At 41.8% G+C, this 26,751-nt stretch overlaps 1 protein-coding gene across 3 annotated transcripts in view; it reads right to left on the bottom strand.

Annotated features, from left to right (window-relative positions):
- Positions 1-26,751, bottom strand: part of Alkbh1 (alkB homolog 1, histone H2A dioxygenase) — a 33,113-nt gene that overhangs the window by 4,498 nt on the left and 1,864 nt on the right. For all 3 annotated transcript variants that reach the window (XM_004649378.2, XM_045154615.1, XM_045154616.1), the window contains exons 2-4: positions 25,748-25,856; positions 17,343-17,505; positions 3,541-3,631 (exon numbers count right to left, since the gene is read on the bottom strand). In XM_004649378.2, coding sequence (XP_004649435.1) covers positions 3,541-3,631; positions 17,343-17,505; positions 25,748-25,856 — 363 coding nt within the window. The remainder of the gene's footprint in view (positions 1-3,540; positions 3,632-17,342; positions 17,506-25,747; positions 25,857-26,751) is intronic.

Below are 26,751 nucleotides of genomic sequence, written 5' to 3'. Positions count from 1 at the left end.
GGTGTGGGTATTGTGCTCTTTTCTACTCTCTTCTCAACTTTTATTTACCTAATGGTCCTAGAACATAAAGGTTACTCTTCCAAAACAGGAACTCTAAATGCTTGGCAATCCTCCTACCTCTGCCTCCCAATGCTAGGATTAAAGGCGTGTGCTACCACGTTGGCTTTCTGTTTTTAATTAATTATTATTTTTTTCTTTTATTCAACTGCAAATAAGAGTTCCCACTGAATTCTTATTTTTTTCCTTCAAAGCAGGATATCACTCCAACCCAGCCAGACCTGGAACTCACTCTGTATCCCCAGACTGGCCTCAAACTCATGGAGATCCACCTACGCTCACCCTCTAGAGGGCTTGGATAAAAGGTATTGTGCCACCACACCAGGATCCCCTTTGAATGTTTAAAACAAAGGATATAGTTATGAGAACATTATTTTGAGCTTTAGTCCAGTCAGGACTCTATCCTAGACAGGCTCTGCTATGATGAAGTAATTGCCCTTTGGCGTCTTCAACACTATTCTCTTTAGGCCTACTATAATTTGCTAAACTTTACCTTCCAATTTTCATTTTTCTCTTTTTATTCTCTGAATACTCATGCAGTTATTGGTAATTTTCACTTTTAATTTATTCTTAGTAAAAAAGGCTAACATTGAAATTGGGAATAACAAAATCAAATTGAAATATCATTAAAACCAATCACTGCCAGATGTGGTGGCATTTGCCTTTAATCCCAGCACTGGATGAGGCAGGACAATCTCTGTGATTTCCAGGCCAACCTGGACCAGACATCCTGCTTTAAAAAACCAAAAATACCACCCTCCAAGCAATGGTTAGCATTTTTGTGTTAGTACTCTAATACTTAGAATAGTCAAGTGCTGCTATGATCATTTTGCAAGCATTAACCACTAAGTTCTCACATGCACACATTGTCAGTACTAGAGGCAGGACTCAGACTAACCCAAAGAAAATATGACTAATTCTCTGAATAAATACCTATCCATATAACCAGGAAAAAAAAAAGAATTATTTTTAGAGCAACACTTTATTTCTAGTAGGTAATCTATTTGTTATTCACCTTGTCTCACTGAGACAAGAGACACTGTACTGCCAGTGATGAGGGAGACACTTTCTGAAGCACAGAGGACAGGAAAAAGAAACTAGCTCAAGGAACATGGTACTACTTCCTTAACTGCAGGACGTTCTTTCCCAGCTCTCACTGGAAGGTCATTAATCTGCTACCTTCTGGTAGGCATAGGTATCTAAGATTAGAGGCTGTTCTGAGTTGATGGAAGGGAACACTGTTAAATACACAAAGTTTCTTTCTCTCCTGGCAGATAGTATGCAGAACAGTGCTCAATGGGGAGGGGAGAGGGAATTATCATGGCTTATTATCTGTAATTGTGGGAGCTGTCAATAATAAAAATAAATTAATTAATTAAAAAAAGACTGCTCAATAAACTGTAAGCAATACTGCAAGCCAAAGGATCTAGGATCGATTCTCAACAAAGGAAATAAGCCAGAGGAGAAGGGGGCGCATTCATCTAGAGTTGATTTGCAGTGGCTACAGACCCTGGCAAGCCCATTTTGCTCTAGCTCTCTGTTTCTCTCTCTCCCTTCCTCTAACTTTCCATATCCTCTGCCTCTTTCCCTCTCTAAAATAAATAAATAAAATGTTATTTAAAATAAAAAAAAATAATGGAAAAAAAGACCATTAAGAGTTCCTCATAGACCTAAAATGAACCCAACCTGGCTTAGGGAAATTTGCAGAAGAGGGGGTGGAAAGATTATTAGAGCCACAAGTTGGGACATTATGCCCAGAGACATTGCCTCTTCCCCATAAATGACAGCTACCTCCACAATGCATGACCCACAATCCCCATGGGGATAACCGGAATCCCCAAAAAGGAGGATCCCTTCAGAGGGGGACACAGGGATGAGGGTAAGGATGGTTACCAACATGTACTGTTTACACACTGAGTATATCCATAACTACTACTAATAATAATAATAAAGTTCCATGAGGGCTGGAGAGATGGCTTAGAGGTTAAGGCACTTGCCTGCAAAGCCTAAGGACCCAGGTTTGATTCCCCAGGACCCATGTAAGCCAGATACACAAGGTGGTGCATATGTCTGGAGTTTGTTTGCAGTGGCTAGAGGCCCTGGTGGGCCCATTCTCTCTCCAATAAATAAATAAAAATAAAATTTTTTTTTTAAAAAGAGTTTCTTCAAAGTAACCATGAAAAATCTATACCTTTGGAACTTACTTTGAGAAAGCACCAAAAATTTAAAATATTATAACCTAAGGGTATAAGAAACCCAACTCCCTCCCTCCCTCCCTCCCTCTCCTCCTCCCTCCCTCCCTCCCTCCCTCTCTCTCTCTCTCTCTCTCTTTCTTTCTTTCTTTCTTTCTCCTTCCTTCCTTCTTTCTGATAGTCATTTTTCTTTAGATACTTGGAGAAATGTTAATCAATTAATTTAATTTTTATTTTTTGATTTTTCCAGGTAGGGTCTCACTCTAGCCCAGGCTAACCTGGAATTCATTATGTAGTCACAGGGTGGCCTTGTACTCTTGGCAATCCTCCTACCTCTGCCTCCCAAATGCTGGGATTAAAAACATGCACCACCATGCCAAGCTTGATTTAATTTTCTGAGAGAGGGTCTTATCATAATAGTACAGATGTTTCAAACTCGTGACCTTCCTGTGTCAGCCTTCTGAGTGTGGGGATTACCGACATGTGCCACCTCAGCCAGCTACTCAAGGGACACTTGCATGACTGGTCAATTCAAGCTCCAGATAGCTTCTGCTGTGCTAGTGATACTTCAGGCTTGTCCAAGAAGAAATTCAAACCGTGTGGACTCAAGAAGCATGTAAATGGAAAAGACTTAAGAACACTGGGCTGGGAGGTGCTCAATTGGTAGGCTTTGCTGGCTAGCTAGTCTTAACAAATGAGCACGCTTCAGGTTCAGTCTCAAAAAGTAAAGTGAGGGCTGGAGAGATGGCTTAGCGGTTAAGTGCTTGCCTGTGAAGCCTAAGGACCTCGGTTCAAGGCTTGATTCCCCAGGACCCACGTTAGCCAGATGCACAGGGGGGTGCATGTTTCTGGAGTTCGTTTGCAGTGGCTGGAGGCCCTGGCGTGCCCATTCTGTCTTTCTCTCTGTTGCTCTCAAAATAAATTAATAAAACTAAACAAAAAATATTAAAAAAAAAAAAAAAGTAAAGTGAACCTTGAGAGCTTGTTTGGAGGTTCTAGCAGGGGAGAGCGGCTACTCGTGTGCCCTTGACCTGAAGACCGGGTGAATTTCCAGGTCAGCTCTGAGCTAGAGCGAGATCCTACCTCAGAAAACCAAAAAAAAAAAAAAAAAAAAGAAAAAAAAAAAAGTGGAGAGTGAATAATGAATCCAGTGTCTCTCTCTTGGCAACCATATGCATACATAAACACACTTGTCCCAACACATACACTTAAACACACATGCTCCCACACATAGCAACAAACTACACACATACCAAAAAAAAAAAAAAAAAAATTAGAAAAATCAGAATACCTTACTGTCCCAGTTATAATGATAGCCCAGGGTCACCCAGCGCAGTTTCTCTAGTAAACTTCGGGGTTTGCGCTTATTCACCTCTTTACACCTGTAAAGATATGCAACACAAGAAGACATATTCATTCATGTTAAATAGCAGCAATAGTGTTCCATATGGGGTCTCTAAATTTAGTCTAAGCTGTTAGCCAAGGTTTGGCAAAAGAAATAACAGATAAATAAGCTGACCAAGATTAACAGTAAAAAGTATGTTAGCATTTCCAATTCTGTTTAGTTCTCAGTCCTTTGCTAAAGGGAATCAAGTTTCTTACATGTCAATATGGAACACTAAGAATAACCGAAAAAATTGACAACAGTAATGTCTTTACCTATCACTGGGAAATGAGACCACGAGCATTATGGTCAGTGGAAAATATGACTAACACAGTATTTTCAATTCGCTTTTTAAAAAATGATGGTGGCTTCCTGGAATTGTAGGTGGGGGAAAAAAAAGTTTGGCAAAACATAATATGTAATCAAAATTAACTGCTTTAACACGGCTTCCTTAACCTGGTGTAGTAGAGCTTAGATAATTGAGGTTTAGATAATTAACGCACAACTAAAATGCATTGGGTTTCTATAGTTTCCCTGTGTATACCATAGGAGGTTTCTATGAGTTGTACTTTCTGCAGTTGTATCTTTTCTTTTCTGTATTTTATTTTTATTTATCTGAGAGAGACGAGGATGGGGGTGCAGAGAAGGAGGGGACAAAATGGGCTCACTAGGGCTTCCGGCCTCTGCAAACAAACTTTGGACATATGTGCCACCTTGTGCATCTGGCTTAAGTAGGTTCTGGGTAATTGAACCTGGGTCCTTTGGTGCCTTAACCACTAGGCCATCTCTCCAGCCCAACTGTATCTTTTCTGGTCAAATATATGCCATTAACTACATTTTCTTATATAGGAAGCCTGTCTGGTTCATCAATGAACAACTAAAATGAGAGGAATGCCATGTAATTGATATCATTAATCAATCAATTAATGCTTTTACCCCAAACTATCACAACTATTATTAATAACTAGATCCAGGAATGGTGGCTCTGTAATCCTAGCACTCAAGAGGAGAGGCAGGAGGATCACCTCAAGTTTGATGCTAGCTGGGGCTACATAGTGAATTCCAGGATAGCTTGGGCTATAGAGTGAGGCTCTGCTTCAAAGAAATAAAAACAAAACAAAACAAAACAAAACAAAAGAAAAAGGTCAGATTCTGGGCTGGAGAGATGGCTTAGTGGTTAAGGTGTTTGCCTGTGAAGTCTAAGGACCCAGATTTGATTTCCCAGCACCCATGTAAACCAGATGCATTAAGGTAGTACATACGTCTGGAGTTTGTTTGCAGTGCTTAAAGGCCCTAAAGTGCCCATTCTCTCTCTCATCTGCCTCTATCTCTCACTCAAAAAAATAAAATATTTAAAAAGATCAGATTCCTTCAAGGCATTTATATAGTCAAGTGACAGATCACATCATATAAAGGGCACTAGCATTCAGAAAGAGAAGAGCTCAGTCAGCTGTCTCATCAGGCAAGCCTTCATGTAGAGGGGAGCAGGGCATGCCACAACATTTAAGCAGGCGGTGGGAATGCAGGCAAGAGCAAAAGCAAGGGGTTTACTAAAGGCTTGCTGTACGGGACAGCTCACAGAACACATGCTCTCTCCCCTCAGAGTTCAAGTTACAAGAAGGACATCACAACACAGACATAAAGGAAGCCCAGCAGATAAAAGGCAGATATTATGGTGCATGCCTGTAACCCCAGCATGTGTTTGGGGGGGGGGGGACAGAGGTAGGAGGGCTGTCACAAGTTCAAGACCAGCCTGAGACTACATAGTGAATTCCAGGTTAGCCTGGGCTAGAGTGAAATTCCACTTCAAAAAATAGAAAAAAAAAATGCGTAGATTACAACTAACTATACACTGAGTGCTCTGAGTCCTGGCTAATCATCAAATTTGGGTATGATCTTGGGGACTCTCAACACAATAGGGGAAAAGACACAGAAGGCTTTGCTAGTGACTGCCACTAGCAGATCTAAACTTTTATAATATGGATAATTTTCACATATTATGCAATATTTCTAAATGTAAAAACTGAAAATAATGCAATTTAGTTATTATTACAATCTGAGTTCCATCAATGTTTATTCAGCAAAAGGTACAAATACAAGAGTACCTGTGTTCTCTGTAGAACAGAATCTACTTTGGTTGTACAAAGAATGGAATATAAGGGCTGAAGAGATGGCTTAGTGGTTAAGTGCTTGCCTGTAAAACCTAAGGACCCCGGTTCAAGGCTCAATTCCCTAGGACCCACATTAGCCAGACGTACAAGGGGGCACATGCATCTGGAATTCGTTTGCAGTGGCTGGAGGCCCTGGCGCGCCCATTCTCTCTCTCTCTGCCTCTTTCTCTGTCTGTCGCTCTCAAATAAATAAAAAAAATTCAAAATGGAATATAAGCGTTTGTTTCTGGACTTTATAGATCTTGTAGTTAGCAGCTTGTTACAGAGATAATCTGTACCCTACTTATTGTCTGTTTAGTGGCTCTAAAATGACATGCATCAGGACAATCTGAGGGACTTACTGAAACTCATGCCTGGTACTGGCCTAGAAGTTCAGATTCTGTGGGTTTGGCAAGAGGCCCAAGCGACCAGCATTTTTAGAAAGTTCCTAAAGGATGTTGATGCCACTGCTCTAAGGATCGTGCTTTGAGAATCAGAATCCCTGCTTTAGCTAAAACGAAAACACAAAATGCCTGCCCTCTTGCTCTATCTAGTTCAGCAACAGATCACTTTATCACTGACGACCCATACTGTTATGTCCAACCTAGACTGATTTGAACCAGAAAGATACCACGACAGGTGTGGAAACCATCCAGAAGATGCTGGCCTTCTAAGACATTTTACCAACAAATCAATTTTCCAGCAAAACATTGGTTTCATTTAAAAAACTTTTTTTGGGGGATGGGGGATGGTTTCGAGCTAGGGTTGCCCAGGTTGACCTGGAATTCACTATGTAGTCTCAGATGGCCTCAAACTCACAGCAATCTTCCTACTTCTGCCTCCCAAGCTGGGATTAAAGGTGTGCGCCACTTTAAACATTTTTTAAAATTTATTTGCGGGGGGGGGGGCAAGCAAGCGCGAGAGAATATGAATATATGAATATGAATAAGCAGGCCAGGGCCTCTAGCTTCTGCAAATAAACTCTGGATGCCTACACCATTCAGTGCACCTGGCTTTACGTAGGTACTGGGAAATTAAACCTAGTCATTAGGCTTTGTAGGCAAGTGCCTTAACTACTGAACCATCTCCCCAGCCCCTGGTTTCATGTTTTTCTACAACTGACACAGGCTTATGGTATTATTGACAATAAAATTAACAAAATTACAGTGGTAAGCATGGGCATATCCATTCTGTAACATACCATTTCTAATTAAGTTCATTCTCCAAGAAATCTAGGAACACTTCACTTTCTTTTAAAAAATTTTTTTAAGATATATTTTTATTTATTTATTTATTTTGGTTTTTCGAGGTAGGGTCTTACTCTAGCCCAGGCTAACCTGGAATTCACTATGGAGTCTCAGGGTGGCCTTGAACTCATGGGCGATCCTCCTACCTCTGCCTCCCAAGTGCTGGGATTAAAGGCGTGCACCACCACGCCCGGCCCTATTTTTATTTATTTATTAGAGACAAAGAGATGGAGAGAGAGAGCGAGCGAGCGAGCGTGAGTGCACCAGGACCTCTAGTCACTGTGAATGTACTCCAGACGCATGCACCACCATGTGCATCTGGCTTACGTGGGATCCGGAGAATCGATCCTGGGTCCTTAGGCTTTGCAGGCATGCTAAGCCATTTCTCCAGCCCTCACTTTCATCTTTCCCATGTCACTGTATGAAAGACTTTGAACTCTGCCTTATGCTCTAGAGACAATGGCAAAGGATGTACAAGAAGCTAGAGAAAGAAACCTTATTCTCAAAAGCATTAAGTCCAATTTTTGTAACAAAAAGAAAAAAATAGCTTAAAAACTTGCTTAGTGCAAGAAAAATCATGATTTTTGAGTGTTTATGCCATGTAGTGGGGAATAAGGTATTCTGTGTTAATGTATTGGACCCAGGAAGGTAGGAGCAAGAGTCTGCCCTTCATTTTATAACCTCTTCTGATAACTGGATTTCAAATTCTTACATTTGTAATTTTTGGAAGGAAAGAAGCAACACGTGTTAACATCTGACTTCAAATTGGGAGGAGCAGGACTGGTCAGCACTATACAGTCCTTGTCTTGGTACTGTAATACTTAAGGACCCGTCTTATTCCCACAAGTCTCTTGGATACCAGTGATTCCAGACAATTCACTAGTGAGCACTGCAACCTGCAAATCCCAAACCCAATGTAATATAATCTACTTCCAGACTATCTTCAAGCAGAAAACAGTCTAGAATCACAGAAGGGGTGGTCTGTTCTCTTTATTAGCCTCACTTATCCAAAGGGTGGCCAAGCCAGGCGTGGTGGTGCACGCCTTTAATCCCAGCACTTGGGAGGCAGAGACAGGAGGATCGCCGTGAGTTCGAGGCCACCCTGAGACTCCATAGTGAATTCCAGGTCAGCCTGGGCTAGGGTGAGACCTTACCTTGAAAAACCAAAAAAAAAAAAAAAACCAAAAAAAAAACCCAAAAAACCAAAGGGTGGCCAAGAAGATCAGTGCAAAAGGAGCTTCCATTCCCTTTCAAGAAAGTAGAAAATGAATGCTGGCATCTAACGTAACTTTTAAATCTTTATCTATCTAATTATCCAAAATAATGTTTCCAAAAATACATGACCCTAATTATAGGTTTCCATGGCAAACAGAAACATGCTATGCTCTGTGCCCTCGCTGCCTCCGGCAGGTGCTAGCAGGATGATGGACGGATGGGCTGGCCGCCTTCTCCCCGGTGAATGTGCTCACACAGCAGTTTGCTGCTTTTGTCATGGTTAAGTGCCTTATGTAAGTGTTGGCATTTTTCTTTGCAATCATGGTCTATACCACTGCTTTCAAGTGAACCCTAAGTGGTTGGAAATGAACTCCTGGCCACTTGTCCATTCTTTGTACAGGAACAGTCTGGCTGCCATAAGCAAGCACTGGTATTTTCTTCTTTCTTGCCTATAAGGAACATTAGTGAGTCACCGAGGAAGCAGGACTACCCACCTAGGACAGAATACTGTCTGAAGATTTATGATAGAAACCTTCAAAAATTTATTCTAGTAGGTATTTTTTTTTTTAAATTTAATTAACTTATTTTGTAAAGAGGGACAGAGAGAGGGAGGGGACAGAGAAAGAATGGGTGTGATAGGGCCTCTTGTCACTGCAAATAAACACTATGTGCATATGGCTTTATAGTAGGTACTAGGGAATCAACCCAGGCCTTCAGGCCTTATAAGCAAATGCCTTTAGCCTTTGGGCTATCTCTTTTCCTTCTTCCTATTTTCTCATTTCCACTGAATTTAACTTCAATTTCTTGTCCCCAGAACTCCGTTTTTTTTTTTTTTTTTTTCTTTTTTTCGAGGTAGGGTCTCACTCTAGCTTAGGCTGACCTGGAATTCACTATGTAGTTTCAGGGTGGCCTTGAACTCAGGGTGATCCTCCTACCTCTGCCTCCTGAGTGCTGGGATTAAAGGCATGCGCCACCACGCCCGGCCTTTTCTGTTTTTTTTTGAGGTAGGGTCTTGCTCTAGACCAGGCTGACCTGGAATTCACTATGTGGTCTCAGGGCAGCTTCTCGTACCTCTGCCTCCCAAGTGCTGGGATTGAAGGCGTGCACCACAATGCCCAGCACAAGTGGATATTTTTTTTATTAAATTTTTTTGTTCATCTTTATTTATTTATTTGAGAGCAACAGAGACAGAGAGAGAGGGAGAACGGGGCAGATAGAGAGAATGGGTGCGCCAGGACCTCCTGCCACAGCAAACAAACTCCAGAGGCGTGCGCCCCACAAGTGGATATTTAATTAAGGAATAATATCCTGTGGGGGGGGGTTGGGAAGATGGCTCAGTGGTTAAAAGCACTTGCTTGCCTGTGAAGCCCAAGAACCCGTGTTTTGACTCTCTCTAGGTGCCACGTGACACAAGTGCACAAGGTAGCATGTGCACACAGGTGGCACAAACGGATGGAGTCTGATTACAGTGGCTGGAGGCCCTGGCAAGTCAATATTCCCCCTCTCTCATAAACAAAACAAAACAAAACAAAACAAAACAAAACAAAACAAAACAAAACAAAACAAAACAAAACAGCACTTGCTATTGTAGTTATCCTTTCACTGCTGGCACAAACATCTGACCAGAAGTAATTTATGGGAGAAAAGGGTTGATTTCAGGCTTACAGATTCCCGGGGAAACTCCATCACGGGGGAAGAAGATGGCTCACTTCCATACATCCACAGGAGAAAGAAGTCAACACCAGCAAGTGTGAACAGCCAGAACTTAAACTGGCTCTCTACATATATAGTAGGGCTGGACTCAGGATCTGCCCCCAGTGACACACCTCCTCCAGCAGGGCTCTGCCTGCTGAAGACCAAGTAGGAAGCTTACTATCTTTGTTTTTCTTTTTTCTTTTCTTTTCTTCTTTGAGGTAGGGTCTCACTGTAGTCCAAGTTGACCTGGAATTCACTAAGTAGTCCCAGGGTGGCCTTGAACTCACAGTGATCCACCTACCTCTGCCTCTGTGCTGAGATTAAAGGTGTGTGCCATCATGCCCAGAGGGAATCTTATTCTTAATAGAAAATATCAGGCTACAGGGGATATATATTTGCATTCAAATCACCATACTTGCAAAGCCTGCAGTCTCAGGTTCAATTCCCAAGCCAACCATGTAAGACCTGCCACATACACAAATTAAAAAAAAAAAAAAGAAGCCAAGCATGGTGGCACACACCTTTAACTCCAGCACTCTGATGGCAGAGGTAGGAGGATCGCCATGAGTTCAAGGCCACCCTGAGACTACATAGTGAATTCCAGGTCAGCCTGGGCTAGAGTGAGACCCTACCTCTCAAAACAAAACAACAACTAATAATAATAACAACATCCTTTTGAGGCAGGCAAGTACAGGGAAAAGTTTAGCAACAAAGGGTGCCACAGTAAACATATCTCTTTCCTAACAGTGCAGCTAGCAACTTGCTGGCAACCTGCGACACCAATCTCCCTCACCCCACCACCTGCATTAAGCTGCACTGAAACCTATTTTAAACAATGGAAATGGGCTGGAGAAATGGCTTAGTGGTTAAGCGCTTGCCTATGAAGCCTAAAGACCCTGGTTCATGGCTTGATTCCCCAGGACCCACATTAGCCAGATGCACAAGGGGGTGTACGTGTCTGGAGTTCGTTTTCAGTGGCTGGAGGCCCTGGCACGCCCATTCTCTCTCTATCTGCCTCTTTCTCTCTCTGTCACTCTCAAATAAAATAAAAACAAAAATAATTTTAAAAAATGGAAATAAGTTACTCCTCTTGGTAACACTCTGTTTCTATTCAAATATGTTCCAAGATATATCAGGGATTGGGAGACAGGGGGCTGATACAACCTGGACTGGGGTTGGATGCATGCACAGTAAGGAATGTCCTCTGAATAAACTTTTAGGAAGAATTCCCAGGCTGGGGAGATAGTTTAGTGCTTAAGGTGCTTGCCTGCAAAGCCACAGGACCCAGATTCAATTCCCCGGGACCCATGTGAGCCAGATACACAAGGTGGGGCATGGGTCTAGCATGGCTGGAGGCCTTGGCATGCCCATTCTCTCTCCTTACCCACCTCTTCCTCGTTCTCTCTCCAATAAATAAATAAATAAATAAATAAATAAATAAGAATTCCCTATTCACTCTCTTATGCCTATGCATAACTGGGCAAACACATATGATTAAAATCTGATACACTATGGCAAGGGACATGTTCAGTAGAGAAAAGTTTATCTAACACAAATATGTTAATCAAGATACTAACTAACTTCCCAAACTATGCTCCCCCTAGGAACTTCTTCCTTCTTGTAAGCCCCATAAAAAGAAGCCCTGAACAGTAACCCACTGCTCTTGGGCAATGAAGCTCAAAGAATCCATTGGTCTCTTGCAGCATATCCTTTTATCTCTCTCTCTCTGTCTCTCTTTTTTTCCAGAGGAAGGTCTTGCTCTGGCCCAGGCTGACCTGGAATTCACAGTGTAGTCTCAGGGTGGCCTCAAATTCTCAGCAATCCTCCTACCTCTGCCTCCCCAGTGCCAGGATTAAAGGCAAGCACCACCATGCATGCAACCCCCCCTTTTAAAAACAATTTTATTTGTAAGCAAAGAGAGAAGTAAGACACAGAGAACGGGTGTGCCACAGCCTCCTGCCACTCCAGATGCATGTGCTACTTTGTACATTTGGCGTACCCATTCTTTATCTGCCACTTCCTCTTCCTCTCTCTCTCCAATAAATAAAAAAGAATTCTCTATTCAATATCTTATGCCTATGCATAACTGGGCCAACACATATGATTAAAATCAGATCCTCCTACCTCTGCCTTCCAAGTGCTGGGATTAAAGGCATGCACCATCATACTTGGCAAAACTATGTTATTTTTTGAAGCAGGGTCTCACCTATCCCAGGCTGGCCTCAAACTCACCCAGTAGTCAAGAATGACCTTGAACTTATGATCCTCCTGCTCCATTTCTGAAGTGCTAGGATTCCAGACATGTGCTGCCACACCCAGTTAATGCAGTGTTGAGTATAGAATCCAGTGCTTTGTGCATGCTAGGCAAGCACTCTCCTAATTAAGCATATTTCCAGCCCTAACAACTAATTTATTTTAAAATATTTATTTACTTATTTGAGAGAGAGAGAGAGAGAGAGAGATAAAGAGAGAGCACGAGAATGGGCACACCAGGGCCTCTAGCCACTGCAAATAAACTCCAGACACATGCACTACCTTGTGCACCTGGCTTATGTGGATCCTGGGAAATCGAACCAAGGTCCTTTGGCTTTGCAGGCAAACTCCTTAACCTCTAAGCCATCTCTCCAGCCCCTTAACAACTACTTCTTAACTGTACTTTCTGTGGCTTCAATGGTTTTAGACTATTTTCCCCAATGCCACAAAAACCTTTATTTTTGCATGTGTATGTGTGGACTGCATGTTCATATGTGTGTAAGTGTGCATGTACATGGAGATTATCCTGCTCTATTTTATAAAAATATTTATATTTGAAAGAGAGATAGAGACAGATTATGTGTGTACTGGGACCTCTTGCTATTGCAAATGAACTCTAGAGGCATGCACCACTTTGTGCATCTGGCTTTACCTAGGTACTGGTGAATTGAACCTGGGTACTTAGGCTTTTCAGTCAAGCGCCTCAACCGCTGAGTCATCTCTCTAGCCCTTCATCTCCTACTTAAAATGACTATAGATTTCTACAGAGTTAAAAGTGAAGCCAGGTGAGATAGAACACATTCTTAATCCCAGCACTTGGAAGTCAGAGGTAGGACTGCTGTGAGCTTGAGGCCACCCTGAGACAACATAGTGAATTCCAGATCAGCCTGGGCTAGAGCAAGACCCTACTTCGAGTCCCCTTCCCCGAAAGAAAGTGAAAAGGGAGCTGGAAAGATGGCTCAGTAGTTAAGGTGCTTACCTGTAAAGCCTAATGACCCTGGTTTGACTTCCCAGTACCCACGTAAAGCCAGATGCACAAAATGGCACATGTATCTGGAGCGTGTTTGCAGTAGTTGGAGGCCCTGGCATACCTATGCTCTGCCTGTAAATAAAGTAAATTTATGTGTGTGTGTGTGAAAAGGATCCTAAGAGATCTCATTGGTCATGGTTCTCAATATGGGAGGATGCTGGAGTAGATAACTAGAGAACCTTTCTGAACAGTACACATTTTACACCTCTGACAGGATTTGGAAGAGTGGGGAGAACTTCCTGTACTGTCCATACAGGCCACTCTGATGGATCCTGACTCAAACACCTGGAATGGTCTATCTAATCCTTTCCCTTCCCACATTAGGAAACTAAAACATACATCAACCAGTGGCAGGATGGAGACTAGAGACTTACTGATTTTCAATGGTGCCACTACAATGTCTAAGCGCATCAATCTCTTCTAGCCCTTGACAATGTAAGGTCCATCACATTTTTTATTTTTGTTAATTTATTAGAAAAAAATATATCTCACCATTGTGTGTTGGATGATTTGTTAGAGAGGTTTATATAAGCTATATTAGAAGATGACAGCTGGAATTTTAGTCATGTATCAGAAAGGAGGCTTGTTAGCAACAATATGTTCTTTCTGACTAATTTCATTCAGTCAAGTCTTACCTTACTTTGTTCTCAGTTCTAAAGGTACCACTAAAGAATAAGATTCCCCTCACTGCTCCCCTATATACTTTTTTTTTTTCAAGGTAGAGTCTCACTCCTACCCAGGCTGACCTAAATCTCAGTCTGTAGTCCCAGGCTGGCCTTGAACTCATGGAAATCTCTGCATGCTGAGTGCTGGGATTAAAGATGTGCACCACCATGTCGGGCTCCCATATATACATTAATGTACAGACCAAGAAGGCTTTAAAATAAAAAAAATCCAGAGGAGATAAACAACAGGGGACATTGCAAGCCTTAAATTTTTGGCCAGCCAGGCCAAATGAGCCAACAGACGCAATAATGGTACGTCTGTGATGGGGGAAACCAATTGTTCTCTAATTGGAGCGGAAACCTGCTCCACGACAGGGAATACATGCCTGGCACTGAAAACCTACAACAGGGTAGTCACGAGCCGTAGGGGTGTAATGTCTGCTGTTGTCTGACTAAATGCATATATTATGCTCACCAAACTGCCCAGTAAGCACTTCTCTTAATGTTCATACCCTTATATTAATGTTACTCTCACTTTTGGTTAGAGAAGCTTCTCTTTTCAGATAGTGGAGACCTTGGGATGACTCAGAAGGCCCCATGGTGCTGAGAAGAAGTGACAGAGGCATGCTCAGCACTGAAACACCTCTATAACACCAACCAAGGTTCAGGGTCCATTGCAGAAGAGGTAGTGGAAAGAATCTAAGAGCCAAAGGAAGGATAGGACTCCTTACAATGCACTGTTCCAGACACAAAATGGCCTGGATATCCATAACTTTGCAGTGTCTGACACTACCTACACAAGACCATCATAACAGGAAGAAAAGATCATGACATCAAAATAAAAGAGACTGATTAAAAGGCAGAGGGGATATGATGGAAAGTGAAGTTGTAAAGGGAAAAGTAAGCAGGGGGAGGGAATTACCATGGTTTATTGTCTATAATTATGGAAGTTGTAATTTAAAAGAAAAATCCCTATAGGCTGGGGAAGTGGCTTAGTGGTTTAAGGTGCTTGCTTACAAAGCCTGCTGGCCTTGGTTCAACTCTCCAGTATCCACATAAAGCCAGATGTACAAAGTGGTCCATGAGTCTTGCAGTGGCAAGAGGTCCTGAAGTGCCCACTCTCTCAAATAAATAAATACAAATATTTTAGAAATAATAATATAAGAAAAAATCCTGAAATTTAGGTTTCCTTTCCACTTTCAACTAAAGAAAACCTTTCCTTTTCCTTGTTAAAATCAGCATGACAGTTCATGGCATCATAAAAGCCACTTAAGGGCTGTAGAGATGGCCTAGCAGTTAAGGTGGTTGCCTGCATAGCCAAAGGACCTCAGTTCGATTTCCCAGGGCCCACGTAAGCCATATGCACAAAGTGGAGCATGCATCTGGAGTTTGTTTGTAGTGGCTGGAAGCCCTAGAGAACCCATTCTCTCTCTCTCTGCCTCTTTCCCTCTCTCTCTAAAAAAAAAAAAAGCTTGATGGAGAATGGAATTTCAAAGGGGAAAGTGTGGTGGGGGGAGAGGGAGGGAATTACTATGGGATATTTTTTATAATCATGGAAAATGTTAATAAAAATTAAAAAAAAAATAATAATAAAAAAAATAAAATAACATTTAATCCTTAAAAAAAAGCCACTTAAGAGCAGGCAGAACACCAAATTGATATAATGGTTTCAACAGGCATTCTTCTAAGGATTTCTCATATGTCTTATTTAATCCTCATACTAATCAGTAAGACAAAAAAACTGTTATGTGACACAAAAGGTTAAGAAACTTGCTCAAGTTTATACTGCTAGTAAGGGGCAGAGTCAGGTCCCGAATCCAGGCAACGGGACTCCAGGGCTGGTGCTTTACTAAACCCTGTACAACTGGTCCCAGTCCACCCAGCCCACTTCATGTGTTGCTTATTCTACACAGAAACAGATTCCACAACCTACTCCAACCCAACCATTTCCAAAACTTATAGGGCTGGAGAGATGGCTTAGCGGTTAAGCGCTTGCCTGTGAAGCCTAAGGACCCCGGTTCGAGGCTCGGTTCCCCAGGTCCCACGTTAGCCAGATGCACAAGGGGGCGCACGTGTCTGGAGTTCGTTTGCAGAGGCTTGAAAACCCTGGCGCGCCCATTCTGTCTCTCCCGCTATCTGTCTTTCTCTCTGTGTCTATCGCTCTCAAATAAATAAATAAAAATTAAAAAAACAAAACAAAACAAAAAAAAAACTTATAAACTCAGACTGGCACAGGCCAAATTCTACTTAACTATCTGATTAAATGTCTCAGTCCTTCATAAAACTAAAAAATCCTTGAAGACAGGAATTATTATTATGATTTTTTTGCTTTGGAATCTCTAACACTCCAATGTATGTACCTGGTGCTCTTACCCATGCTCTCATTACACTATTTCAAATGTCACATCTACACTCAACCTGCTTTCTACCCTTTACCAGCCTTTTACTTTTCTGACTGGCAACCCCTCTAAACATTTTGGAGGTTCATTTCACATGGTCAGAGAAAAAAAAAGATAATAAATGCAATTTAAAAAAAAATCACTTTTCTCTTTTATATCTCCACCCTGCCTGTATCTCTACAGCATTTTTCTAACCACTACTGTAACAGTTTTTCAGCTCTATAATAGTTATTATTCCTGTAGATAATTTCTGCGATAGGCTATTCACCCGAGTACAAGGAGACTATCCTATTAAGCTTTGTGTCTCCAATGAAAGCATGATGCCTGGTACCCAAGTGACCCAATGGGTATGAAAAGAATGCTGGAACAATACCAAGGTACAATTACTAGGTCTTCCATGATCCATAACTGACCTATCGTGAAACAGCTAGCAGCAGTGTCTAGCTGGGAGAACAGAAGAGCTATCAGTGATCTTTTTCCTGGGATACTGTCAAAGGAATGTGTTGTTACTAGAAGAAAGCTGAATAAAAATGGATCATGTGATGATTAATGTGGATGAGCTCAATATCTAAACTATGATAAGAAAATCTTTAAATGGATCTCAGTTTTAATATAGCTGTCAAAGCATCTGTCCAAATATTCTTGGAGGAAAGAAAAGAGTTATGCTGCATTTGTGTAAAAGTGAGGGGGAAAAAAATCAGGATAGACACTTTCATAGCATTGTTAGAAAATAGTTTCCTTAAAATTGTGGCTGGACAAGGTAGCGAATGACTTTAATCTCAGCACTTGGAAGGCAGAGGTAGGAGGATCACTGTGAGTTCAAGGCCACCCTGAAACTACACAGTGAATTCGAGGTCAGCCTGAGCTACAGTAAGACTCTACCTTGAGGGAAAAAAATGTCTGTGGCTGAGTGCTGAGTGGAGAACACTTTACTTTCTTTTTGTTGTTGTTGTTGTTTATTTGTTTTTCAAGATAGGGTCTCACTCTAGCTCAGGCTGACCTGGAATTCACTCTGTATTCACTTTACTTTTTTTACTTTGACTGGTACGACTTACCTCAGAAGCTCTTTGCTCTGTTCCCACAGATTTTGAGTCTCTTCTTTAGTCATGTGCTTGTCTAGGTTACACACATTAGGTTTCTGGGAGTACAACTTAAGGCATTGCTTCACCCAATGCCATTGATACCCTGGGAGGAAGGGGTTTGGGATGAAAATAAATCCTACAAAAGATAGGTGAGAAAAAAAAGGGGAAAGTTCTCAATTATTCATTATTCAGACAATTTTTTATTTTTCTTCAAGGCAGGGTCTTGCTTTAGCCCAGGCTGACCTGGAAACTCACTCTAGATTCAGGCTGGCCTCAAACTCAATGATCCTCCTACTTCTGCCTCCAGAGTGCTGGGATTAAAGGAGTGCACCACCACACCCAGTCAGATTATTTCTTTTTGCACATATTCTTTTTATTTTTAAATTTATTTAATCACACATGCAACCATAGTCTCTTGCTGCTGCAAAAAAGTGCCTGTCTGAGCCAGGTGTGGTGGCACATACCTTTAATCCCAGCATTTGGGAGGATCACTGTGAGTTTGAGGCCAACCTGAGACTACATAGTGAATTCCAGGTCAGCCTGGACTAGAATGAAACCCTACCTTAAAAAACCACGCACCCCCCCCAAAAAAAAAACAAGTATCTGTCTGGCTTTACATGGGTGGCTGGAGAATTGAACATGGGCCAGCAGACTTTGCGAGCATGTGTCTTTAACCACTGAGCCATCTCCCCAGCCACCTGTGTTCCTTTATGTACATCTCATATCATTTTGGTTATGTTCAAGTTAATATTAAGTTCTGATTAACACAAGACACCCTTAAATAAATGTCTCTTAGGTTTTTGGAACATTCTCAAGTGAAACAAATATTTCACAAAGTCAACTGTTAACTGCTATCTCAAAGCAAACTTTAGAACTCAAAGTACTAAAAGTCCACCCTCTAACTTTCTTTTTCTTTTTGGCAGGGTGTCACTGTAGTCCAATCTGACCTGAAACTTACTCTGTAGACCAGGCTGCCCTTGAACTTATGGTGACCCTCCTACATCAGCATCCTGAATGCGGGTTAAAGGTGTGTAACACCACACCCAATAAATAACCTTCTAATTTTCACCAGGTACAATTATAGTCACCCAAACTACTCTAAATCATTATTTCATTCACTGACGGCTCAGAAGGCTGACCTCTTATATTAAACTATTGATTTGAAAGCACTCAACTGATAAACGGAGCACTAGTTATTAGTGTATTTTTGTCTCTAGGTTTCAAATCTATTCTTTTTTAAAAAAATATATATTTTATTTTTATTTACTTATTTAAGAGGGAGAGAGATTGAGAGAATGGGTGCATGAGGTCCTCTAGCCACTGCAAACAAACTGTAGATGCATGTGCCACCTTGTGCATTTGGCTTATGTGGGTCCTGGGATATCAAACCTGGGTGCTCTGGCTTTGCAGGCAAGTGCCTTAGCTAACCCATCCCACTAGCCTGCAAATACATGTCTATATTTGACTTTATAATGTGGGACTGGGACATGCCAACTACTGCTCTTTTTGTGAGCTAGTTCCCTGCTGACTCATGCCTATAGGGACATGAATGGACAACTGGAGGCAGATGTGTGGTCTTTTTATATGCTATTTTTACTTTTGCATGTGTGTGTGTGTGCACACATGTGTATATAGTAGTCACAGAATAACCTTGGGTGTTGTCTTCAGGAATGTTATTCATCTCTTTTTAAAAAAATATTTTTTTTGTTCATTTTTACTTATTTGAGAATGACAGACAGAGAGAGAGGGAGAGGGAAAGGGACAGAGAGAGGGAGGGAGGGAGGGAGGGGGAGAGGGAGAGAGGGAGGGGGAGAGGGAGAGAGGGAGAGAGTGAGAGAGAGAGTGAGAGAGAGAGAGAGAGAGAGAGAGAAAGAGAAAGAGAAAATGGGCATGCCAGGGCCTGTAGCCACTGTAAAAGAACTCCAATGCGTGCGACCCCTTGTGCATCTGGCTAACGTGGGTCCTGGGAATTGAGCCTCAACCCGGGGGTCCTTAGGCTTCACAGGCAAGCGCTTAACAGCTAAGCCATCTCTCCAGCCCACTCTTGTCTTTTTGAGTCAAGGTCACTCACTGGCTTGTAGCAAACCATTATACGAGACTAGCTAGCCAGAAAGCTCAAGGAATCTGTTTGTCTCTGCTTCCCCAGTGCTGGGATCATCAATGTGTGCCACCATGTCTTGCATTCACATGGGAACTAGGGATGGAACTCAGGTCTTCATGCACGTGAGGCAAGCACTTTCTTGACGGAGCCATCTCCCCAGCCCCACATAGTGGATGCTAATGTAGGTTTTATTTTGTTAGCCCAGGCTAACCTGAAATTTACTATGTAGTCTCAGGGTGGCCTCAAACTCATGGCGATCCTCCTACTTTTGCCTCCCAAGTGCTGGGATTAAAGGTGCATGCCACCACGTCCAGTTTGTTTTTCGAGGTAGGGTCTCACACTAGCTCAGGCTGACTTGAGATTCACTCTGTAGCCTCATGCTAGCCTCGATCCCACCGCAATCCTCCTACCTCTGCCTCCCAAGTGCTGGGATTAAAGGTGTGTGCCACCATGCCTGGCTAATGTAGGTTTTTCCATATCACTATAACCAGTCTTTCTTTGTTTCCTCAGAATTTTAAGTTCCAATGGCTAGGGTGTTGTTTAATGGCATAATGCTTGGCTAGCAAGCATGAGACCCTGGTCACAATACACAGCATTACAGAAGAGGGGAAAAAATGGAATTCTTAGTCTTAGCTCCATGTCTCCATATAGGTTCTTGTCCAAGCTTCTGAGTTTAATAACCCCAAACCGCTATTTTTTAGCTCCTGTTGTGGGGTGGAGGCTACTACCTGCAATTACTACCACTGTTATCTCAGTCTTCTTTCACTATCTTCTGTTTTCTACTACCTGATTAACATTTCTGATATTTTCTGTTAAATTAGTGAGTCCTACCTCCTGACTAACACAGCAGGTAAAGAAGATGCATACATATCTTCTGTTAGGTGTGATACAACTAGCAGTAACATGTGTTGGAAAGGTCTTTGTTACCTTGAGAGTAACCTAACCTCATTTGTCTTTTCTGTAAATGATGGTTAATGTTTAAAATGAAGGCTAGGTAAAGTGGTGCATGTCTGTGTAACCCTAGCATTTGGGAAGCACAGGCAGCAGTATCAATACAAGTTTGATGTTACCCTGGTCTATATGGCAAGCACTAGGCTAGCCAGGACTCTATAGTAAGAATACATTTCAAAATCCCAAATAGACTCAATAACTTAAAAGGATGATGTTGTAGATATGTAAGTAGAAGAACAAATTATCGGGGGTGAAAAGGCCTAAGTGACGTCAGGGGAAGAGACTGAGTAAAGGAAAGGTAGAGCGAGGGCTAATCAAAATCTAAGAAGACATTAATAAGTCATATGGAAACCTACTTTTTTGGACAATGGAACACTCAGAAGCCATAGACTGTTATTAGCAAATTTTCAGTAACGGGATGGGATACTTTCCAGTGAGTTGTTGGCCAGGGAGGTCCCTGATGCCCCCAAAACATTACAGGCCATTGCCAAGGCTTTTGGTTTCCCACCAGGAGTAGATGGTAAGACCCTATTGCTGAAGCTTGCAAGGTCACTGAGAAATCCTGCTGGAGCTGAGCTGAAAACCTCCTCCATGTAGACCAGCTGACAGAAAGCTAGAAAAAGCTACACTGCATGCAGTTCAATGGCAGAGAGAAATGACCATTGAAGATACTCAACCGTAGGCACTGAAAGCCTTATATTTGGCCAGCCAGGCCAAATGAGCCAACAGATATAACAGTGGCATGTCTGTTATGGGGAAAACCAACTGCTCTCTAATTTGACTGGAGGCCTGCTTCACGGGAGGGAATACATCCCTGATACTGAAAACCTACAACAGGGGTAGTCATGAGCCTCAGGGGTATAATGTCTGCTGGTGTTTGGCTAAATGTATATACTATGCTCTCCAAGCTGCCTGGTAAGCATTTCTCTTTTTTCTTTTTTTTCAAGGTAGGGTCTCACTCTGGCTCAGGCTAACCTGAAATTCACTCTGTAGTCTCAGGGTAGGCTCGAACTCTAAGTGATCCTCCTACCTCTGCCTCCCGAGTGCTGGGATGAAAGGCGTGTGCCACCACGCTTGGCTAAGCATTTCTCTTAATATTCATACCCATATATTAATGCTACTCTCACTTTTGTTTAGAGAAGCTTCTCTTTTCAGATGGTAGTGACCTTGGGATGACTCAGAAGGCACCATGGTGCTGAGAAGAAGTGATAGAGGAGTGCTCAGCACTGAAATCTCTCTATCACATCTTCCAAGGCTCAGGGTCCATTGAGGAAGAGGTGGTGGAAAGAATGTAAGAGCCAAAGGAAAGGTAGGACTCCTTACATTGCACTCTTCCAGACACAAAATGGCCTGGATACCCATGACCTCGCAGTGCCTGACACTACCTATACAAGACCATCCAAAGAGGAGGAAAAGATGATGATCTCAAAATAAAAGAGACACTGATTGAAAGGGGGAGGGGTATGATGAAGTGTGGAGTTTCAAAGGAAAAGTGGAGCGGGGAGAGGGAATTACCATGGGTTATTGTCTACAATTATGGAAGTTGTCAATAAAAAAATAAATTTAAAAATCCAAAATAATAATAATAGTATCAACCACCACACTTAAGTAGTATTCTATGCAATAAAAGACTTAGTTATCCATCAAATTAAGAATCAAGAGGGAGGGTTGGAGAGATGGTTTAGCGGTTAAGCGCTTGCCTGTGAAGTCTAAGGACCCCAATTAGAGGCTTGATTCCCCAGGACCCACGTAAGCCAGATGCACAAGGTGGTGTATGCATCTGGGGTTTGTTTGCAGTGGCTGGAAGCCCTGGTGTGCCCATCCCCCCTTTCTTTCTCTGTCTGTCGCTTTCAAATAATTAAAAACAATATATATATATATATATATATATATATATATATATATATATATATATATATAAAAGAGGACACTTAAAAAAAGAATTAAGAGGGAAAGGAAAACTTTGGAGAAAATGAAATGACCAGAGACAAAAGAGGGTAAGGAGAGATAGGTTATATAACCAGTTCCTTTAGAAACCCAGCAACGATGATGCTGGAGAGATGTCTCAGCGGTCAAAGGCACTTGTTTGCATAGACTGATGTCCAGTTTCAGTGCCCATGTAAATCAGATGCACAAAGTAGCACATGCATCTGGAGTTTGCAGTGGCAAGAGATTCTGTCATGTCCATACTCTCTCCCTCTTTCTCTCTCTGCTTATAAATAAAATCCAGCCATGATTTATGAATGATGATTAGTAGTCGTAAGGGACTTAATGACTTTAGAGTTTGGCAAGACTTTTAAGCATGTGTGAATGTAAGCCTTATTTACTTGTAATTAAGCCTCATACTCCAGCTGGTGGAGCCTTTGGGAAGTGGAGCCTTGCTGGAGGTATATCACTGGGAATGAACCTTGAGGTGTTTAGTCCAGCTCCAAACCAACTACTTAAGACTAATTCCACCCAGATATGTAACAAGATGTGAGCCAGTTTCCTCCTACTGTCACGCTTTCCCCACCATGATGAAACTTCCCCTTGAAACTGTAAGCCTGAAATAAATCATCTCCTTAAGCTGCTTCTGTAATTGCTACAGCATGCTTACAGATTATAAAGAGCGAGCCAGTAATGAGGAACTAGTTGGGAAACAAAAAGTAGAAAGGAACAGAACAAGGTTTTCAAAGAGATAAAGAAGGTGAGACCAAGAGGTGAAGACAAGGCCTTAACTGAAGGCTTTTAGTTCAGAGGATAAGATTGAGAACATTTGCTTCACGTATAGGACCAGTAGAGCCTGAAGGGGCTCGTGACTAACACACTCAATTTTCCCTCTCAGATAAACAGCAGGGCATCTCAACCAAAGAAAAGATGGCTGGAAAAGGGTCCTGGGGAATAGGAAGAAATCAATAAAATTATATAAAATACATTATTTGTTAGTTTACTGTTCCACTTGCAAAGGACCCTAAAGTTCAAGGACGTCTGAGGTAAACGATGACAATAATTTGAAGCTCTTAATGCCTGACTGGGCTCAACATCTAGTCCAGACTAGAGATTTTTTGTCAGAGAGTTTTCTTGTCAAGAACTAGATAGTATTTTAGGCTCCGAGAGTCATTTGGATTTTAGTAGAAAACTCTGTAGCAGAAATGTAGCTACCAATATTAAGTAAGCAAGTAGGTATGGCTAAATTAAAATTCAAAAAAGAACAACAACAACAAAACATATTTACCAAAATAAGTGAATGGAGTTGGTTCCTCCCTGCCTATGCCAACTCCTGAACTGAACTGTTAACAAAGACAGTATATATTAGGGAAATTACTCTGAAAAACAGATGAAAAAGACAAGGTCTGAGCCTAAAAGAAAAAGGACTTCAGCAATTACTACTCTTCCTTTCTTCCCTTTGGCATTTAATTTAAGCACAGATTACCAGTGAAGTATATTAATAATTAACAAAAAATAAGTTCAGTCTTCAGTCATTAATTACAGCTACTAAAACACTGTTCTAGTAAACTTCTGCCATCTCATTAATCTTCCACTCCACAAGGAAGTTATTAATCCAGTTTGGCAGACAAGAGGAGAGAGGTTCTGCGAGACAGCATGGCTTCACTGATTCTTCCCTCTCTGTGGCACACATTTGGGAGATGACAATAAGGCTGAATCTGTGGCCATAGAAAACTCGTAACCATTAAGTCCACCCAGGCAACAAGACTAAGATGCTTGCATTATAAATATTAACTGCTAATAAAATGAGTCTCTGAACAACATCAATTGCTTACACCAGAATTATAAGATTTTTAAAATCACAGGAGGTTCAGTAGAAAGGAACTTGTGCTGACATAATATACAAAAGATAACCTGAAAATTCCTCTATGTATGGAATCTTGTTGTTGTTGTTGGTAAGGTCTCGCTTAAGCCCAGACTGACCTGGAATTCACTATGTCTCAGGGTGGCCTTGAATTAATGATGATCTACCTACCTCTGCCTCCTCCTAGTGCTGGGATGAAAGGTGTGTCACCACATCTGGCTTGTAGAGAATCTTTTAAAAATTTTTCATTATTTGACAGAGAAGAGGACAATAGATAAGAGACAAAGAATTGGCATGCCAGGGCCTCTTGCTGCTGAAAATAAACTCCAGATGCATGAGTACTTTGTATATCTGTCTTCACATGGGTACTGGGAAATTGAACCCAGATAGGCAGGCTTTGCAAAAGCAAGGGCCTTTAACCTGTGAGACATCTCCACAGACCCGGAAACTTTCTTCTATGTGTGGTAGGCATGTGTATATGCATATTCATATGTGTGGGTGCGCATGTCAAAGGCTCACATTGGGTGCCTTCCTTGATTAATCTCCACTTTTTTTGGGGGGGGGGTTGAGGTAGGGTCGCACTTTAGCCCAGGCTGACCTGGAATTCACTATGGAGTCTCAGGGTTGCCTCGAACTCATGGCAATCCTCCTAATTCTGCCTCCCGAGTGCTGGGATTAAAGGCATGCGCCACCACTTGCAGCCACTTTATTTTTTATCTTTGTCTTTTAAAATAATTTTATCCATTTCAAGCAGAGATAGAAAGACAGAGTGAATAGGCATGCCAGGGCCTCCTCAAGCTACTGCAAAATAACTCCAGATACATGTGCCACTTTGTGCATCTTGCTTACTTGTGTACTGGGGAACCAAACCTGGGTTGTTAGGGTTTGCAGGCAAGTGCCTTAACCTCTGAGCCATCTCTCCAGCCCTCTACTTGTTCATTTTAACTTAGAGCTCACTTATTTGGCTACAGCCAGCCTGTCCTGGGGATCCAGTCTCTGGCCTGATCCTCACACATGTGTGGCAAGTGCTTTATTCACTGAGCCATCTCCACAGCCTCCACGTAGTGAATCTTACTAAAAGCACATAAAATCTATTCTCTATCTTGCAGATATGGGGGAAAAAAGTCAGAGAAGTGCACTGAGGATAGGCTGGTAATCACAGCTGACTCACTAATCGTAGTTGATTTACCTGTTTTGTAATTTAATATTATCAATTGCATAGCCTCCAAACCCACATTCTGAATAAAGCTGCGACGTCATTCAGAATGGAACTGGAGCGACAGCTATGAATTACTACTTAAAGCAGTCATTTTGCAGAGTTGAAGCTGAGATGTGGAAGGAATTCAGTTTTTGTTTTTTCCATGTTCTTGTTTTGCCACTTTCTGACTTTGGGAACATTACATAGAAGGACACCTTAGAGAAAATGTACTATGTGCATGAGAATGCTTATCATCTCCTTTATTTATCTACTTACACAGCTCTGCTTATAAAACTAGAGTGACTAATTTCATGTTCTTGGAAGCCAGATGCACTTACCAGGATAGCCTTCGAGTCCATAGGCTTGCCACTTGCTGACGGGCTGAAGTCCTGCTCTGCAGGCATCGTGCTCACTGACTGAGGACACATTTAGCTGAGATCGGACCACCTGGGGTGGGTGAGAGATTGTTAAGAGTAAAACACTGGTATTCCTACTTGCTAAAGGTTTATTTTTTCTCTTAGATGAAATGTAGATGGTATGACTTTTGCTTTTGTTACTCAGATGGAACTCATGAAGTTTCCGTTGCATAGAAGAGCATCTTATAGGTGCTTGTAACAAGAAGAAACCCAGTATGCCATCATTTTTCAGCTTCCTCCTTCCCAGCCTATCATTTTCCCCACTGCTCTTATCAGTTGTCATGTGACTATTTCTTTAATTTGTAGCTTTTTAAGAAATTTAAAATTTTTACTTATTTATTTGCAAGCAGAGATAGAAGACAGATAGAAGGGGCACATCAGGGCCTCTAGACACCACAAACTCCAGATGTACTGGCCACTTTGTGCATCCGGCTGTATGTGGGTACTGGGGAAATCAAACCCAGGTTGTTTTTTATATTTTGCATGCAAGCACCTCAACTACTGAATTATCCCCTTCTGCTCCTAATTTGTTGCTTTTAATCAGCTTTGAGCCGGGAAACTGAACACCTAAGCTTTCATTTACTCAACATCTACTATATTTTTGAAGTGCTGTTTTGGACATTGTGTTAGACACTCCATGTTCTGTTCTCAGGCAAGGGGGGATTACATTCTTTAAAAAGTATGTATATGTTACGGTAATATACAGATACATGGGGCTGAATGATGATGGTCTTAAGGGCTGAGTCAAATATGCTATTCTTTTTTTTTGGTTTTTCGAGGTAGGGTCTCACTCTGGTCCAGGCTGACCTGGAATTCACTATCTAGTCTCAGGGCAGCCTTGACCTCATGGCGACCCTCCTACCTCTGCCTCCAGAGAGCTGGGATTAAAGGCGTGTGCCACCATAGCCGGCTCAAATATGCTATTC

Source organism: Jaculus jaculus, chromosome 7 (genome assembly GCF_020740685.1).
Source record: "Jaculus jaculus isolate mJacJac1 chromosome 7, mJacJac1.mat.Y.cur, whole genome shotgun sequence".
In the NCBI taxonomy this organism is placed as follows: Eukaryota; Metazoa; Chordata; class Mammalia; order Rodentia; family Dipodidae; genus Jaculus; species Jaculus jaculus.
Note: the sequence above shows the minus strand (reverse complement) of the source record. Positions and strands in the feature narration are given on the sequence as shown.